Source organism: Molothrus aeneus, chromosome 1 (genome assembly GCF_037042795.1).
Source record: "Molothrus aeneus isolate 106 chromosome 1, BPBGC_Maene_1.0, whole genome shotgun sequence".
NCBI lineage: Eukaryota > Metazoa > Chordata > Aves > Passeriformes > Icteridae > Molothrus > Molothrus aeneus.
Genome location: NC_089646.1, coordinates 65,529,553 through 65,544,538, shown reverse-complemented (window position 1 = coordinate 65,544,538; position 14,986 = coordinate 65,529,553). Strand labels below are relative to the sequence as shown.

General features: G+C 47.1%; 1 protein-coding gene across 3 annotated transcripts in view; it reads left to right on the top strand.

Annotated features, from left to right (window-relative positions):
• Nucleotides 1-3,916: 3,916 nt before the first annotated feature.
• HIVEP1 (HIVEP zinc finger 1) overlaps nt 3,917-14,986 on the top strand; it is a 126,987-nt gene continuing 115,917 nt past the window's right edge. The window contains exons 1-2 of one of the 3 annotated variants that reach the window (XM_066558422.1): nt 3,917-4,048; nt 7,004-7,150. In XM_066558422.1, coding sequence (XP_066414519.1) covers nt 7,111-7,150 — 40 coding nt within the window. In that variant the 5' untranslated portion in view covers nt 3,917-4,048; nt 7,004-7,110. Of the gene's footprint in view, nt 4,049-6,341; nt 7,151-14,986 lie in introns of those variants that run through there. The other 2 variants (XM_066558430.1, XM_066558415.1) reach the window with 2 other exon arrangements.

Sequence of the window (14,986 nt, the reverse complement as noted above, 5' to 3'; positions counted from 1 at the left end):
GAGATTTATCATGGGGTGCTTAACAATGAATTATTCAAGACTACCTAATGTATCATGGTTTCTCAAGAGCCGAATGTTTGTATGTGTATATATTTATACATAAAATACCTGTGAGCCATTACAGAAAACCAGTTTCTGAATGAGGTTTCAAGAGTAAAACTAGAGGATGTTTAAAAATAGGTGTCCTCCTGAAAATACAGTGGAGTTTTAGAGAGAAGAAAACCTCAATAATCTTCCCTGTTCAGCTATACACACAGTCATTTAAAGAGGATATATATCCTGCAGGACTCCTTTTAGGTGAAATTTTAAAAGTATCTAAATTCTGCAGTGAAGGTGGTGTGGGTTTTTTTTTTTTCCTATATGCATATTGATGTGGTGTTTTAAATCTCACTGAAAAGTTTTAAAGAATTTCCCTCATTTGCAGGTTTGAGAAGATTACTCTGTGCCTCCTACTAGCAATCATCTACAGTATTTTTCCCAAAGTGCTTTACTGAGTGGGTAAGCACTTCCTTTTTACTGATGGAAAAACAGACAAAAAAAGATGAAGTGGTCTGCCTGGGATAAACAGCTTGGTATGCTGCCTTTTCAAAGCCCTTAGGATTGCATTTTTTACCTGGCCAGGGGGCAGCCTGCTGGAACGACACTGAACTGTGCTCAAGGCAGTCCTTTCGCCCTTAGCTGTGTTCGCTCTAGGGGAACAAGCTGAGGAGAGTTCCCAGCTCACAGCTGCCTCTTTGGCTGTTTTTTCAGATGGCCCTGGAAATAACCCCAAGGGGCCAGACTTTCAGTTCTTGGTTTTGTCCTCTGACCCAAACTGACTTTGGGATGACTGGTTTTATGTTCAAGGGAGGATCAGCTGCCACCATATGATACACATCCCTGAGGACCTGTCTCCTCTTTGACACCTCATTGAGTCTTTCTTGTTAAGACAGTTGTGCTTGTCTGCAGAGGAAGGGCACTTATTATATTCCTGTGCACATAGGTGTGGTGAGAGGGCTGGATTTTCACTGATGGGTGGGAGGAAGTTTGACTACTTCTAGCAGAACAAACCTTTCCTGCAGGCTGCAGGGGGTTTGCTATGGTCTCATTTCAACTTGCAGGCTGGAGCATCTATTTTGAACTTACTCAGGTCCTTGTGAAAAAATTCCCTTTGGCACCAGCAGCAGCTGTGATGGCTCCTTCTTCCTAAGGCATCTTGTGAGGAAGGGCCAGTATCTGATGCTTTCTCTTGATGACTCTGGTGATCAGGATGTGAGGCTTTCAGATAATGAGTAGCAAAGAAGGATCTAGATGCTATGTGTCCCAGAGGCCTGCAGGACAGACTTCAAGGGACAGCTGAGCGGAACAGGTAGAGGCTCAGACCTAGCTTCAGAAGTTGCATGGTCCTGGGCTTGTGACTGGTCAGACTTGGTACACTAATTTAAGCTTATGGCACCTGTAGGATCATATTCATGCTGATGTGTTTAGGATAACAGTAACTCTGTTCTTTAGCAAGTCAGAGTCCCAAGTCTAAAAGCCAGACAAAGGAAGAACAAGGTGGGGGAGGGGGGGGACAGACAAGGGAGAAGACAAGCGCTGTCTCTGACAATAAAGAATCATCTTTTGCTTGTCCAATAGGAGCAGAAGAACACATTTCTCCTGAAGATACTCTTTGAGGGTCTGATTTTTCCATGAATCTCCAGTTCAGCGATGAATACTATCTCTTGCCCTAACCACCAGTTGCAAACTAGCCAGGGATTTCACTTACATTTGCCTCCCGTGTTGCCTCTGGGCAGGACATAGGACAGGTTACCCACAGCAGAGAACCTGCCACCACTGTAAGCTGGAAGTGTTCTCAAGGTATAATTTAAGTGAACTCAAGAGGAAAAATAGCCCAGAGACAGTGCCTGTGGCCAAAAGCTCAGGCAGAAGTGGTGTCATGTCAGTCCACAGCATGCAGCGAGCTACTCTGCATCTTCCTGCCTTGGTTTCTCTCCTGTGAAATGGGGACTAAAATACTCATCTGTCTTACAAACATGATTAAATGTAGGTTGAAGGAACTCCCTGTAAAAACCTTGAAAACTCTGGGAATGGGGTTATGTTCGCTTAAGGCAGGATCTGGTCTGGACACTGAACTCCAAAGGGAAGGACATAGAGGGGCCAAGGTGCTCACAGCTGAGCACACACTGCCAGGGGAGTGCAGGCACGGGAGGAGGGAGAACACGGAGGTGATGCAAGACACATTTATTTGGGTTTGTTTGCTAAAGACATCACGTACTGGATTCAAAAGCAAAACCCGATTGAAAACCCAAGTGGCAATGAAAAGCTGCCAACACTGCTCTGTCGGGGAGTTTGGGTGAAAAAAAAAAAAAAAAAGAAGGAAAAAAAGAAATGCCAAATTCCTCTCCTCAGTACCCAAAGCCCAGCTCGGGCCCCCTCGCCTTTTGGAGGGCGGCCCAGCGCTCGCTTGCCAGTGGTGCGGGAGAAGGGAGGGCAGCCCTCGGCCGGGCAGGGTGACCCGGCACGGAGAGCGCACACACAGACAGACACACACGTGTGTGCTGTGCACACACACCCCCGCAGCTGATGCAGGAAACCAACCGCGGCAGCACAGCCCCCACCGGCAAAACCCGCGTCCCGGGCCAAAAAAGGGGCGCCGCGGCGGAGAGCACGACGCGCCTCCTCCTCGTATTTCCTCCCCCGCCCACTTCCAGCGGCGGAGGGGCTCGCTGCCGCCGCCGGCTGCCGCCCGGGATGGAAAGTTGTAGCCGCGGCGGGATGCGCGGCGCGGCGGTGAGTTTCCCCGGCGGCGCCGGGGCGCGGCGGGCCGGGCGGGCGGGGGTGCGGGGAAGCCCGTCCGGGCGGGCGGCAGGGAGGAACCTCCGGGATCTCCGCGTCAGCCCCGTCTCTCTGCGTGTCCGTCCGTGTGTGTGTGTGTGTGTGCGCGCCCGGCCGTGCCGGTGCCCCGGGGGCCGGGCCCTGCCAGGGGGGAGCGCGACGCGCACCGTGCAGCGCCCCGAGCGGCGGCGGCGGCTTCGGCCGTCGGGGGGAGGCGCTGCCTCGTGCCGCGCCGAGCGGGGACCCCCTCTGAGGAGACCCCCGGGAGCCGCGGCGGCGAGGTGCCCCCCTGCCTCAGGGCAGGAGCAGGGGCCGGGGCGGTGGCGCCCGGGCAGTCCCACCGGTGAGAAGGAGGAGGAGGAGAAAGAAGAGGGGGAGGAGGCGGCGGGGCAGCAGCAGTGGCGGCCCCCCGGCCGTGCCTCCCCCACCGGGCCGCGAGGAAACCCCCTCGGTGACCCCTCCCCCGACCCGGGGAGGGGGCGGGACCGGGAGACCCGGTGACGTCACTGCTCCGGCCGCGCTTCCTGCAATAGAAAGTGAGAGAAGGTAAAACACCCCCCGCGCTCCCCCCGACGGTGACCGGGGCGCCGGGGGGAGGGGCGGGGCGGGGCGGGCCCGGCGGGGAACGCGGCTCTCCCCGAGGGGACCCCGGCGGATGCGCCGAGCCCGCCCGTCCTCCCTCCCGCCCTCTCTCCCTCCCCCGCCGGGCCCGCCCCGCCTCTCCTGCCTGCCAGGGGAGGCTCCCGCTCCCCCGCCCCCCGTTCCCCCGCATTGTGTCCCCCCCCGTCCACCGCCCCACGGCCGAGGGGCAGGGCCGCGATGGGGGCTCCCGAGTGGGACGTGGGGGATGGGGTTCCCGGAGGAGGGGTCTGCTGCCGCGGGGGGCGGGCGCGGCCGGGGGCCGAGGGGCTGCGGAGCGGGGCCGTGCCGGGGGGCGGCGCCTTGGCCGGCCCGGGGGGACGGTGCATGGAGGAGGGGTGGGTGCCGCTGCCGGGCTCTGTGTGTGCGTGTGTGTGCGGGCGCGGTGGCGGCTGTGGCGGCGGCGGCGCTGGGTCATGTTTGTGTTTGAGGTTGTCAAGTGAAGGAGGCTCCCGGCCCCCCCCGCTCCCCCCGCTCTTTCTCCCTCCCTCCCTCCCTCTCCCTCCCGCCGCCGCCGCCGCCGCCGCGCAGGGGTCGCCGCGCTCCCCGCCGCTGCCGCCGCCATCAGCCGCCGCGCCGGCCCCTCCGCCAGGTTTGCAGCGGGCCCCGCGGGGGGCGGGAGGGGGCTCGGGAGGCGCTGCGGGGACGAGGGTGCGGGGCGGGACGGCCGCCCCCCGCCGCCCCCTTCGGCGTGGAGCTGCGGCAGCCACAACACAATGTGTCCTCCACCGGCGGCGGGGGGGAAACGGGCGGGCGGGCGGGCGGGGACGGGGAGGACCGCAGGCCCCGATCCCCCCCTCAGCCCACCGCGCTCCGCCGCGGCCCCTCCGGGACGCGCGGGGACTCCGCGCTCCGGCTGCACCCTCGCTGCCCCCGGGGGTGCCGGTGCGCCCCGGCTCCCCGTGGGTTTGTCCGGGCGTCCCCCCCTCTCCGCCCCGGGTCTGCAGCCGGGGTTTCGGGGGCACTGGGAGGCGCGGAGCCCCGGCCCGGCTCCTCTCGGCCCCGCCGCCGTCCCCGCTGGGTGCCGGACCGCGGCCGCCCCCCGTCCCTCTGTCCCCCTTCCCCCCCACCCCCCCGCGGCATGTGTGCAGCGCTTTGTTCGGTGCGGCGTTGCAGAGGGGTTTTCCCAGGCTCCTCCCTCTTTATTCATTCATGGATTTTTTGCCTCCCTCCCTTCCCCTTCCCTTCCCCTCGCAGTCCCGCTCGCACATACCCGCGGCTCCCCGGGCCCTGCGGTGGGCTGCCTCCCGCCCCGCTCCCCCATTTTTGGGTGGGTACGGGGGGATGTGACCGCTGCGATTGCAAAAGGCCCGTTTCTCCCTCTCCCCTTTTTTTTGGTTATTTTTTTTTCCCTCGTTCAAGCGAGAGAGGGAATGACTTTTGGCGTGGGTCCTGCCCGGTGTTTCCGCCGTGGCTCTCACACGGTTATCTCTTCCCCGAAGGAGAGGGTCCTGCTGGAGAGCGGGGAAGCTTGGTGGCATTAAAGCGTCAGTAGGATGACATTTGTGCTGCAGGGAAGCGTCGGGAAGGGGCTCCCGATTTATGGAGACACCGGGGGATTTCAAACTCTCGCTTGGAATAACTTGTGTAAAGAAGTGACGGTGTTTATTAGCGTCTTTAAAAACCTCAGCCCAGCCCCAGGGACTTTCCCAGTCGAGCCAGAGGAAAGGGGAGGACCGGGGCTCAGGGAGTGCTGGTCGCTTCAAGCCATCCAGCCACTTTTCTCCATTTCCAGTTCGTGCCTAAGACCTGGAAAATGGACCTGTTACCATAAGGTTTTATTTAATTTCTAAATATTTCTGTTATGCTTGCAGATAAACTGGTATGAGTTAACAGTTTGACAGGCACTGTGCTCTGTTTTGGGTTTTTTCCGTCTTTTTCCTTCAACGTGCGGTAATACCCTAGTGAAGAATCATTTAGTCAGAATAACATTTTCCAGCTTTCCTTTGTGTCAGTTGCAGTAATTTTTTTTCTCCTGTTTGGGTCTTTTTATGCAGCAACAGACAAAAGAAACATTAAAAATTAATGATTATATTCCTTAACAGTATGTAGACTGAAGGGGTGGTTGCAAGTAGTCTATTTTAATTGGGTTTGAATTAAATTTTCTCAAGAACATGGTTGCCTTGAAAAACAATGTAAGTGCCCCTAAATTAATACTTACAACAAATGCTAGGAACTCTACATCCTTCCTCCTTCAAAGAGCTGTCCTTAATCAATTTGCCTATATTAGGGGCCATTCCAAAGTTCATACAGTTTTAAAAAAAATTATTCCTAATGTTTAATAAAAAGAAAAATCTGTTGACATGAAATAGAATTATTTTATAAAGAAGCAGAAACTTGTTATTTTTTAATTTTGTTTAGATGGGAGAGTGTAATTACACCAGTCATTTTCTTCTTTAGGTTCTTGTGTGTAAGTAGTTTTCCATAGGTCTTTGAGAGATTTCACATCCTGTATCAGAAACTGAACAAAACGCTCATTGAACTGTTAGCAATTCCTAAGAATGTTTGAAAAGTAAGAAAGTGCAGGTAGGTCAAGAGCTAGTGTGATCCTCAACTGTACACTGATATTTCAGCAGAACTATCCCATGGGGAATTCTTCCAAACTTACATGCTGCATGTAAGGATTCTGTAGGTAATGTTACAAATCGGATGATGCTTTGTGTGTTTGCCCTCCCCTCTGTACTTCCCCCACCGAAGCTGAAGATGTGTATCTGAAAGCCAGATGCCAAATTTTGTTTAATTTTTTGGATTTATTTGCATGAGACGAGGGTTATTGGAAGATGTTTTCTGGCTAGAAAACAGCTGACAAATCTGGAAAAGTGTTTTCGTTTTCTCATGCTTCCTGAGTAATCCTAAAAGGAGTTTCAGCCTCACGTGGTTCTCTTAAGATACTGGAACGCTTGCCTCCATAAAACCTGTTGAGGAATCCGTTCAGTGCAGGTTGTGCAGCCGCCCTGGGAGCTGCAGGTTGAGCTCTGGGTGGCGGGAGCCCGGGGCAAGAGGCCGGGAAGTGGTGCCGACGCTTTGCACAACAAAGGGCACCAGGATCTGTCGCCCTGCCGGGGGACAGGGACGCAGCGGGAACCCGGGACTCAGCTGGAAGACCCCCGACGCTGGCACGCATAAGTCTGGGAGGGCGTAACAGCCCGGGGGATCCTTGAGGATCCCTCCTCTGAGGCACCAGCTTGGGCTGTTACTCTGTTGTTGCGCCGTGAAGAAATTACTTAATGGACCGGGGGTCTGTGACTTTGCTCTGGGAAACGTGGGTTGAGCCGGTAAGGAAATCTTGTGTGTGAGAGTGGAGAGTGGAGGGAGTCAAGCCTGCTGTGAAGAGAATTCCGTCCCAGCAGTGTAACTGTGGTGGTCAGAGTGTGACTGCCAGGGTGGCTCCTAGGCTGTCAGAAAGGAAAGATTCTTTAGCAAATCATAGGTGCAGAAATATTTCTTACTAATTTCCATAGTCATTTGAAGATGAAAGGGATCAGATAGGTATCTTTGTTTTTCTTATTGATGCCTTCATCTCATAACTTTCTCTCTGTTTTTTTAGCATACGGATTAACTGAGGCCTTTGACAAGTTTATGGAGCTGCCATCTCTCTGCTTGCTGTACTTTCTGTTTCTGAGAGGAGAAAGCGGTGCATGAGATTAGAGGAAAATGCCTCGGACAAAGCAGATACATCCCAGAAATCTGAGAGGTATGTAGCTCTCAGTTGAGAAGGAAAAGCTCTTGGGAAACTTGGTTGCAGTTTCAATTATGAGGTTAAAGGAATATGTATTTAAGAAGTTGGTTTTGTTCCAAAAGTAACTTGTAAGCAAGTTTTAGGAGTTGTCTGTGAGACCGCTCTAATTTTCACAGAGAAATAACTGGAACATGTCCTTATTCCTGCAGTCTGTGTACTTGACAGCATTCTTGATGTTCTCCAGCTTACAGCAATAGCCAGCATGAACTTTGAAAATGCAAAGGAAGAAGCAGTTTCCTTATCAGAGAATTTACAGTTGAAATACAGGGGGAGGTGGGAAATGGGTGTGACATGGCAGAACTTGATGTCCTGCAGCCAGTAGTTGTTTTTCTTTAATAGTTGCCAGTTTAGCTTGCTTTTGAGGGGATCAAAACCTCCTCCCATGCATGGCTTCTCACTATTTATCTATCACCTGTCACGCATGCTACCTTGAGCATTGCTAGGTTTGACCTTGGTCTCCTTGCTCTCCTGCCTTTGCACAGCCACATGGTAGCTTGGCTCTAAGGGGCAAGCAGGTGAGAAAGCTGCTCTGCAAACTGGCAAGCTTACATGTCCTGGCATTTCCTTGAACAAAATCCCAGTGCACTTTACCAATCCCATGTGAATGTGAGGAATCTGATCCTATGGGTATTTGTTACTGCCTTGGTAGAAGTGGCCCTAGAGGAATTAAATGAGAGGAAAAATGCAGGTTGGTTGAAGAGCAGACATCCGTGTTGAGGGAGAACATGCTTCCATCCCCGCCCTTTTGCCCAGCTTTTGGAAGAACATGCTTCCACCTGCACCCTTACATGTAGCTGTCATCAGCTTTTTTCAGCTAATTTTACAGTTGCAGTATGGAAGCATCCCTTCAGAGGAAAAAAGCCATTACAAAACCACAAAAATCAACATAAAGCTTTAGGGGCAGGAACAGCATTTGATTCTGGTTTTAACTTTTTTATGTCAAAACACAGCAAACATTCTTATGTGTCTCAGTTAGTTTACAGTTGAGAGTCTCTCAAGGGCTTGTGCATACAGCTGTATCTGAGACCTCATGTTTGCAGACTGTTGTCATTGCTACCACTAACAGTCTCTGCTGGAGAAGACATTTTTGTAGTGTCTTTATTCAGGAAGTGCTGAGTAGCATTTTGGTATGATGGATAAACCTCTTTCAGAGATCAGGGATTTTACATTTCTCCTTCTTACAGGATGTGAAGTAATAAATCAGAGCTGAGTTTTCAATATTGCTGCTTACCAAGTTGCTGACATAACTGAGCTTATGTTTTCTGATCAAATATGAGACTGATCTAATTTTAGTACTCTGATATCTACTCCTGTATTGCTTGAAACTTAATAGGAGTTAAATCTATTGTAAAGCTCTCTATTCACTTAAATAAATAATCTAATTAAACTCTTTAATTGTGTAAGAAATTAGTTGCCTTTTTTTCCTTGCATAATTTCTCCAGTCATTTAGCTTTTATCAACCCCGTTACAGCAGTTTTCATCAGTTCCTATTTTTCTACAACTAATGGAGTTCTTGAATGAATTGAGATGGGTTAAATGTTGGGAAGGGAAATAGCAGTGTATACAGCAAGCCCATAGTTAGAAATTATGTTGGAACAGCTCAATGATTGTCAAAACTACACAGGTTGCTGTAAACTTCAGCACCTTGTGAGCAGATATTGCTACTGTCACGGGTTGTTAGAGGTGAAGTGATTTGAAAAATCAGTTTACTTCTCATTAGTTGTACACAATTTCCATTTCTAGTCTAGATAATGAAGAAAACTGGATTTCACTTTCTGTAGTCTCCTTATCAGTCCCTGAGAGCATTGCAGAAAATACTTGCTTTGAACACAAAATCTCTCACAAACTCTCAGTTTGTGCTGGAACTTGGGGAAACTGAAAGGTTTCACAGGTCTGTTTTCTGACAGCTTATTTGTGCGTATGCAAATTTAGACACATCTTAAATTAATGCTATTAATTAACCATTAAAACTTTAAAAAAAGGGTGGTTTAGCATATGGTTTAATCCATGGTAATTGGTATTGATGACAACTAAGTGTGCAAAAAAGCATAAATGTATGTGGTCGAAGGTGAAACTCAGCAAACTTGGCAATCAAAACAATATGTTCTGTAACATTTGAAAGACAAAGATGTAAGATTAAGTAACCTGTGTTTTTACAGGTTTTTAGGTTAAAAGCTATTTTTACGTTGTCTAAACCTGATTGTCACCTTTTGTACTATGTACAAAGAACACTCCATGGCCTTACCTGGCTTCTCCCTCCCTGCTGCCAGCTCCTCTCATTGCCCCATAGCAATCAAGTTGCCAACAGCTTTAACTAGACTTGCTCAGAGCCCATAAATGTTTAACTTTTTTGGAGATCACTGTAGAACAACCCTTGAGACTCTCTCTATGCTGTTGTGCATTAGATGAGTTATTTGGGTTGCACTTGCAGTCCAAATCAGCCTGGAGAATAAATAACCACGTTCAAGAACCTAAAGTATTTTCCCTTAAAAAAACCCCAACACAATCCTTCTCTCCCTTCCTGCCAAGAAGACACACAGGAGAAAAACCACCATAGAAATCCCCCCCACACACTCCCATTAGTTAATTTGAGGCTTGCTGCAATGTAGGAATAAGTTTTGAAGGTTTTAATATTGGCTGTGTTTACTGTAAGCAACCTTATTGTCTGGGGAAAATAAAGTAACATTGTTTAATATAGAGAGCTAAATTTAAGATTTTGTTAGGAAACCTTAGGGCTCTTTGTTTTCTATCATGGCTTGATTTTGCTCATTTTGTATATTCTGTGAAATTTGACAGCCTTTGGCAGAAAAGCTGCTGCCCTAAAGTGTTAGGATCAGTGAAGATCCTTATATTCTGAAGATTTCACTGTCTGCTTGTAGATGATGGAATATAGTGCTATACTGACCTGATTTTACAACAGGAAAAGAAACCTATATAAGCAAGATGGGGTATGGGAAACATTATTTTGCAAATAAAACCGAATCTAGTTAGTTGACCATTTGTTTTCATGAGTGTATTAGTGACATGGCTTTGATGCCTGTTTGCATCTGAAAGAGCATGTTGAATGTGAAGGTACCAATAAGACATGTGCTGTGCTGCCCTTGTTTCATTAGATTGTTTTGTCATATCAGCCTTCCCTGCTCCTCACTGCAAATGCGTCCCTAATGTGAAACACGTTGCCATCACCAGTGGGCTGCTTTGGTAAGAGGAGTCATACACAGTATCAGGCTGAGTCTCCTGACCAACTTACAAGTTGTCATCCCCAGCAATGGGGCTGAGTCGCTAAAATTTGAGAGAAATTACAGTTTTCTATGTCTCAAAGAAAGCTGTGGATTGGGTGCATGGAAGTTCTGGAGAGTGTTTAGTGGTTTCAGAGGTGAAGGCCAAAGGTATGGGTGGGAAAAGCCTGGTATGGGTTGTCCATTAGTGATGTGACTGGAGCTGAGTTCGTAAGCAGGTGTTCCTGATGTTGTCCTAGTCTTTTAAATATTAAGGGTGTGTATGGTGTTGCTAATCAAAAGCATCATCATTCCTCCTTCAGAAAACAAAAAGGGAAATATTTGCAAAAGAGGAAAATACCTGTCTTGCTCAGACACCCAGAGGTCTCATTTTCTTATTTTTCTTTACTGTTTTAGCTCACTAAAACTAACAAAAAGACTCCTTTGCATGTGGCTGCTCTCTGTATTTACATGGCCAATTGATCCACACGTGTAACAAAACATTTCATGGAATCTGTAATATATTCCCAGAAGTACAGTTACATTAGAGAATCATGCTTTTAGCAGGGCTGAGTGGGCTTGGTTTGTTATCAGATGGTTCTGAGGATATAGAAGGAAAAATGGCTCATGTTTTTGTTTACTTAGAAGTACCCAATTGCAGAGTTTAAAATGAAAAGTTTTGTTATGTGTACCCTGTTTAGCACAGTGCTGTGATTCACCAAAACAAAACTGTAACAAATATTTTGATTTTTGTCTCTTTCTTGATAAGCTTTCTGTTATTTTTTCAGAAGACAAGTTGTTGCTGTTTTTCCTTCTCAATCAAGTATTTCTCTTTGGAAACAATGGCAGACAGGCCCATAATGTTCAACAGCCGTTCCAAATCTTCTAGTGCTTTGCATTTGATAAGGAAATGCAAGTATATTATAAGTAACTTTGCTGAATAGGTTGATACCTTTGCAATAATCTAAAAGTCATGCTTAAGTTTGCTGGAAAGCTGTGTATGTAATGGCTTTAAAATGTCCAGAAGAGCTGGGCATCTTCTGCTTCTCAAGTGTGAGTTAACAAAGTCTTTCTGTGTTGTTTTAAGATTGTAATGTGCTTTTAGTGCTGAAATAGGTCTGTCTGTGTTGAAAGCTGACAGATTGATACTCCTTATTAGTGTTGGTTTTGTAGTCTAAGTTATGAATAGATTTGTGTGCTGTACTTTATTCATGATTTTCATCAAATGCCTTAATAAAAATATTGAGCTTTTTCAAGGCTTGCTTCTAGAATTTGTGCTTGCTTGAGTCAAAAGAAGTGTAAAAGCACACTTGACTTTTGGGTCTTTGTATTGTTTCTGAGACAAAAGTGATGCCCTAATTTAGGATGTTCCAGAGGGGCTGCTGGTGCAATATTAGTATACCAGAAGTGCTGGTGGTCTGCACCTTGTAGCTTACTTGTGGGCATCTGTAAAGGTGTTGCATATGTGTCTTGCCTAAGTTTCTGGAGCAAGAGTGAGACACAGGTGGAACAAGAAGAGTTTTGACTTGGTGACTTTGCTACAGAAAATATCCCGTGATTTGGCAGCAGTTTTTGTTTCTGTATGTCAGATAGTTTTGTATAATTTCTTCTACAAGCCAAATCCGTGCTCCAGACATCTCTCATGAAGGTAGAGAGAATGCATGGCTCTATTGATTTATCTCCCATTGGAGTACCAGCAGATCCACCTGTAATGCACTGAACAGACAGATCTCCTGTTGACCACAGAAGTACTCTCTTCCTGTGTGTCTTGAGTTTCTCTTTTGGAATGTGGAAGGATAATGTTTCTTTTTTTGCTTTTTTTTGTTTTACTGGTTAAAGGTGTAGGATCTTTAGTCTGTGTCTTATGGTGTGTATGGTCCAGCATCTTGTAAATTAGATATCAATGTGCCTGCAGACCTTAAATTTTATTGTAATGTGAATGATGTCTAAATGCAATAAACTGTCCCACATACTCCATGGTGTAAGAAAGGCTATGTTTAAAGCTGCAATTTGCCACCTTTTCCAATCACCTCTATTGCTTCTGTCTCATTGTGCCATGTTCCCAAATTTGATCTTGTGTTTTCAGCAGACTGTAGACCTATTCACTGCCAGGATGGTTGGGATCTTTTGTCAGTAGCCACAGTTGATGGACAAAAGCCTGTTGAGAGTGGATTGCAAGAGGGGAGGGAACAGTAGGGTGGGAAACACTGGTCACTGTTGCCTTGAGACAGCTCTGTTGAATTTCTGCATCTACCAGTGAGTTTCTTGTGTTGAGACTGAGAGATTCTGTTACACCAAACCTTTGCAGCCACCCACTAATGGTAAGTGCTGCACTTTGCCTTCAGATACCGAGGCACAAGTTCTGAGTTTATGCAACAACAGTTGTTTGACTATAGTGACAGCTTGGTGCAAAATACTGCAAAAGTACATTAAAAAAAAAAATCAATGTCTAGGTGATGTAAACTGAAGATCAAAATTAGCCAGCAATTTTGGCATATCTTTTAATTTCTCTCTGTCTCTTAATCTTTCTATGCCTCTGTTTTCTGCTGTAAACTGAATATACCAGTTCCACATCAGCTTTTAATGACTCAGAAGATGAAGTTGTTGGTGTTGTGAAGCAGACACTTGGTGGCTAAATAACGGAAAAGATGATGAAGAAACTGGTAGTAAACAGAGCCAAGCAGTGAGCACAGCTCAGTTTGCAACTGGCTTCGTTTGCATAAACACCCTTGCTTTTGGCATCTTCCAACTTCTTGCTGCTTCACCTCACAGTTCTTAACATTTAGAAGGTATTCTTAAAGCTTACTTCCTAGCTTCCGAAATAGCAAACTAAAAGCCCAAGACATTCCACCATATCTAACCACAAAGTTGTTCTGTGAGTCATCGACATTTTAGGACCTCAAGCTGCAGCGCAGGTTTCTGTTGTGTGAGTTGGGCAGCCTGTGCTGGTGTGCCCTGCCTGGACCTGGCACAGGGCTCTGGAGAAAGGAATCTCTCCCATCAGTGAGTGTTCCTCATCATGTGTCAGAGTTTCACACTGTTGCCGAGAAAGCCCCTGAAGCCAGGAGGGAATACTCACTGGCAGGAAAGGTCTCTAGAGAGGAACTCCTTTAATGTCATTTCTCAGTTGGTTTTGAGACTGGTTTAAGCCATTGCTGCTGGAAGAGGAATGGGTGTAGTGGTCCTGCCTCCTGCCCACCTCAGATGCTTGTTGCCCTTCTCGCTTGTCTGTTTGCTGGCCCCACCATGGAAGTAGTGGCGCCCAGAGCGAGTTATGCCTCAGCATCATCTGAGTTGGCTTTTTGGGCTGGGTTGGTTGTTCCCTGATGCTGTACACCCTTGCTGGAGCTGGTGGCAGTGGCAGACAGGGAGAGACAGTGCAGAGGCAGGAGTTGTCCTGAGCCTCTTGCTTGAACTCATGGTGAAACTATGTTGTAGGCCTCTATTTGCCATCTGTGAGCAGCGGGCTTTTTTAAGCTTCTTTAATTGCCCAAAAGCAGGTCTAGATTTTCATGAGGATAACAAAAGGTGTGTTCCCTCTTTCTGCTTTCTTTGCTTTGCTTTCCAGAACCCTCCTTCTACTGACGAATTTCCAAGCTTCACAAGTGATGCAGGTTCTTAATGGATGACTTAAGGAATTATATTGTACTGGTAAGCCAGCAGGAAACTGAACTGGTCTCAGCTGACACCTTAATGAAAAATAAAATAAAACACTGTCTCTAAAATGTGGCATAGAACTTTCATTCAGAATGAAAAAAAATCAGCTAAGGTTTATCAAATTAATAAGGAGGCCCAGAAAACTAAACTTGATTGTAGCTGGCACTGACAGCTCTGAATATGTATAGATTTTTGCATATTCATGCTAAATATTGCGAAAAGAGAATTGGAATAATACAAAGAGAATCTACTGGATATAGACCATGGTGAAAATAGGTGCTCTCAGAGGGAGTTAAAATAACATGAAGGAAGAAGGTGTAAGAATGGTATTCCAGCTAACAGGATTGCAAAGAAATACCTGCTACAATGTTGATAAAAAAATAAAATAATGGAGGAAGGAGCTTAGTTCTGCTCTTTTGCTTTCAGGAAACAACAAATTGTATTTTTATGGAATAGAAAACCATTATAATTGCAGTTAGATACTGGTATTGAGCTAGAAAGGGATGGTCAAGGGTAATGTCAAAAAAATTGAATTCCTATGGAAACAAAAAAGTAACAGTGAACTGGGTCTTGAAAGCTATGTATAAGCCAGTTTAGATTTCTTTCAGAATTCAGTGAAGTGGAAACAGTGCACATCTTTAAATCTGCATCACCTTTACATCTGTATCTTCCTTATTGCTAATTGAGCGTGGAGTAAGAAATGCTACAGAATTTGACATTTGCTGAAGCACGAACTCCAGCATGTTAGGAAGGTCATGAAGAAAATGGTAGCTGTGGAAAGAGAAACAAAAAGTAAGATTTCAGCAGTTGTTCTTGCAAGTATTTCTATTACAGCAGGCAGTTGACCTTGGGATGAAACTAAGACCAGTCTTTTTAGACCAAAAGCAATTTCATTTTCTAAGAACCAAGCTTTCTT